The 1,313-nt window shown below is 37.2% G+C and overlaps 1 protein-coding gene across 2 annotated transcripts in view; it reads right to left on the bottom strand.

Annotated features, from left to right (window-relative positions):
• Positions 1–462: 462 nt before the first annotated feature.
• Positions 463–1,313, bottom strand: part of capn3a (calpain 3a, (p94)) — a 27,281-nt gene continuing 26,430 nt past the window's right edge. For both annotated transcript variants that reach the window (XM_062034476.1, XM_062034477.1), the window contains exon 21: positions 463–559. In XM_062034476.1, the coding sequence (XP_061890460.1) occupies positions 533–559 (27 nt within the window). In that variant the 3' untranslated portion in view covers positions 463–532. The remainder of the gene's footprint in view (positions 560–1,313) is intronic.

Here is a 1,313-nt window from a genome sequence, read left to right as displayed (position 1 = left end):
GTGAGAGGAAGAGGGGGGGGCGGTGAATCATTTTGCAATGCAGTCTGCTGAAAATGATTGAAAGCGCCACTTCACGTAGCAACTGACACTGTGGTCAAAGTTGGAATTGCCACAAACACATTTTAAGCTATGCAACACCCTGCTGCCATCTGGTGGCTGAAGTGGATAGTGCAGCCCCCACCCCAATTCGTCACGTTTCATGTGTCAGGTAGACGGTGACAAATGTGGCCGTGTGAATCCCCTTCCTACTGTAGAAGTGTGTGTGTGTGTGTGTGTGTGTGTGTCATGGAGGCTCGTGAGGTACGGTGACAGACGTCAAAAGAGGTCGTTTTGTGTGTTGGATGCCTGAGAGAAGAAAGTACGGTACACTGGTGGCAGGAAGGAAGGAAGCGTGTCTCCCTCCATGGAAAAGACAAGAGTGAGTTTGGTTCGGGGAGAGGGGGTCGTTGAGGCGAGGTCAAAGGGGGGCACAGTGAGTCATGAGGTAAAATCTGGCAGGTCTGGTCCTTGTGCGGCACAAGGTGGCGCTCTCCTAGGCGTACATGGTCAACTGGAGCCACTGCGGGGACCAATAAGATTGTTAGCGTTTGCTGCGCGTGATGCAGTGCTGCACCACGTCCAGCAGATGGCAGCAAAATAAGGTACAGTACATATTTATACATGAATATATACATTAATATAGATATATGCACACTGTATATATGTGTAACTGTAAAAATACACATATACGCACACGTATAAACATATGTATTTGATATATATTATACATACACTCGTGTGTGTGTGTGTATATGTATATATACATAGTACAAGCAGTAGAAAATGGTTTTATATATATATATATAGGTGTATATCAAGGTAGATTTATTCATACAGCACAATTTTAACACAGACTACTGCCCCAAAGTGCTCTACAGATTAAAACAGAAAGGTTAAAGAATAAAAATAATAATAATCAAAATCACAATAAGTATCCTGTATATAAAACACTGTGTATATATATATATATATATATAACTGAGTTTTGTATACAGAATGTTCTATACTAATTGTATAGAACATTCTATTTCCGGATGTTATTGTATTGTGATCTTGATTATTTTATATATATATATATATATATATATATATACACACATATATATATATATATACACACACATATATATATATACATATATATATATATACACACATATATATATATATATATACACACACATACATATATGTATATATATATATACACACACACACACATATATGTATGTATATATATATATACACACACACACACATGTATATATATGTAT

The sequence above is a fragment of the Entelurus aequoreus genome, linkage group LG23 (assembly GCF_033978785.1).
Source record: "Entelurus aequoreus isolate RoL-2023_Sb linkage group LG23, RoL_Eaeq_v1.1, whole genome shotgun sequence".
Classification (NCBI taxonomy): Eukaryota; Metazoa; Chordata; class Actinopteri; order Syngnathiformes; family Syngnathidae; genus Entelurus; species Entelurus aequoreus.
The sequence above is the reverse complement of the archived record's forward strand: the minus strand, read 5'-3'. Positions and strand labels throughout refer to the sequence as shown.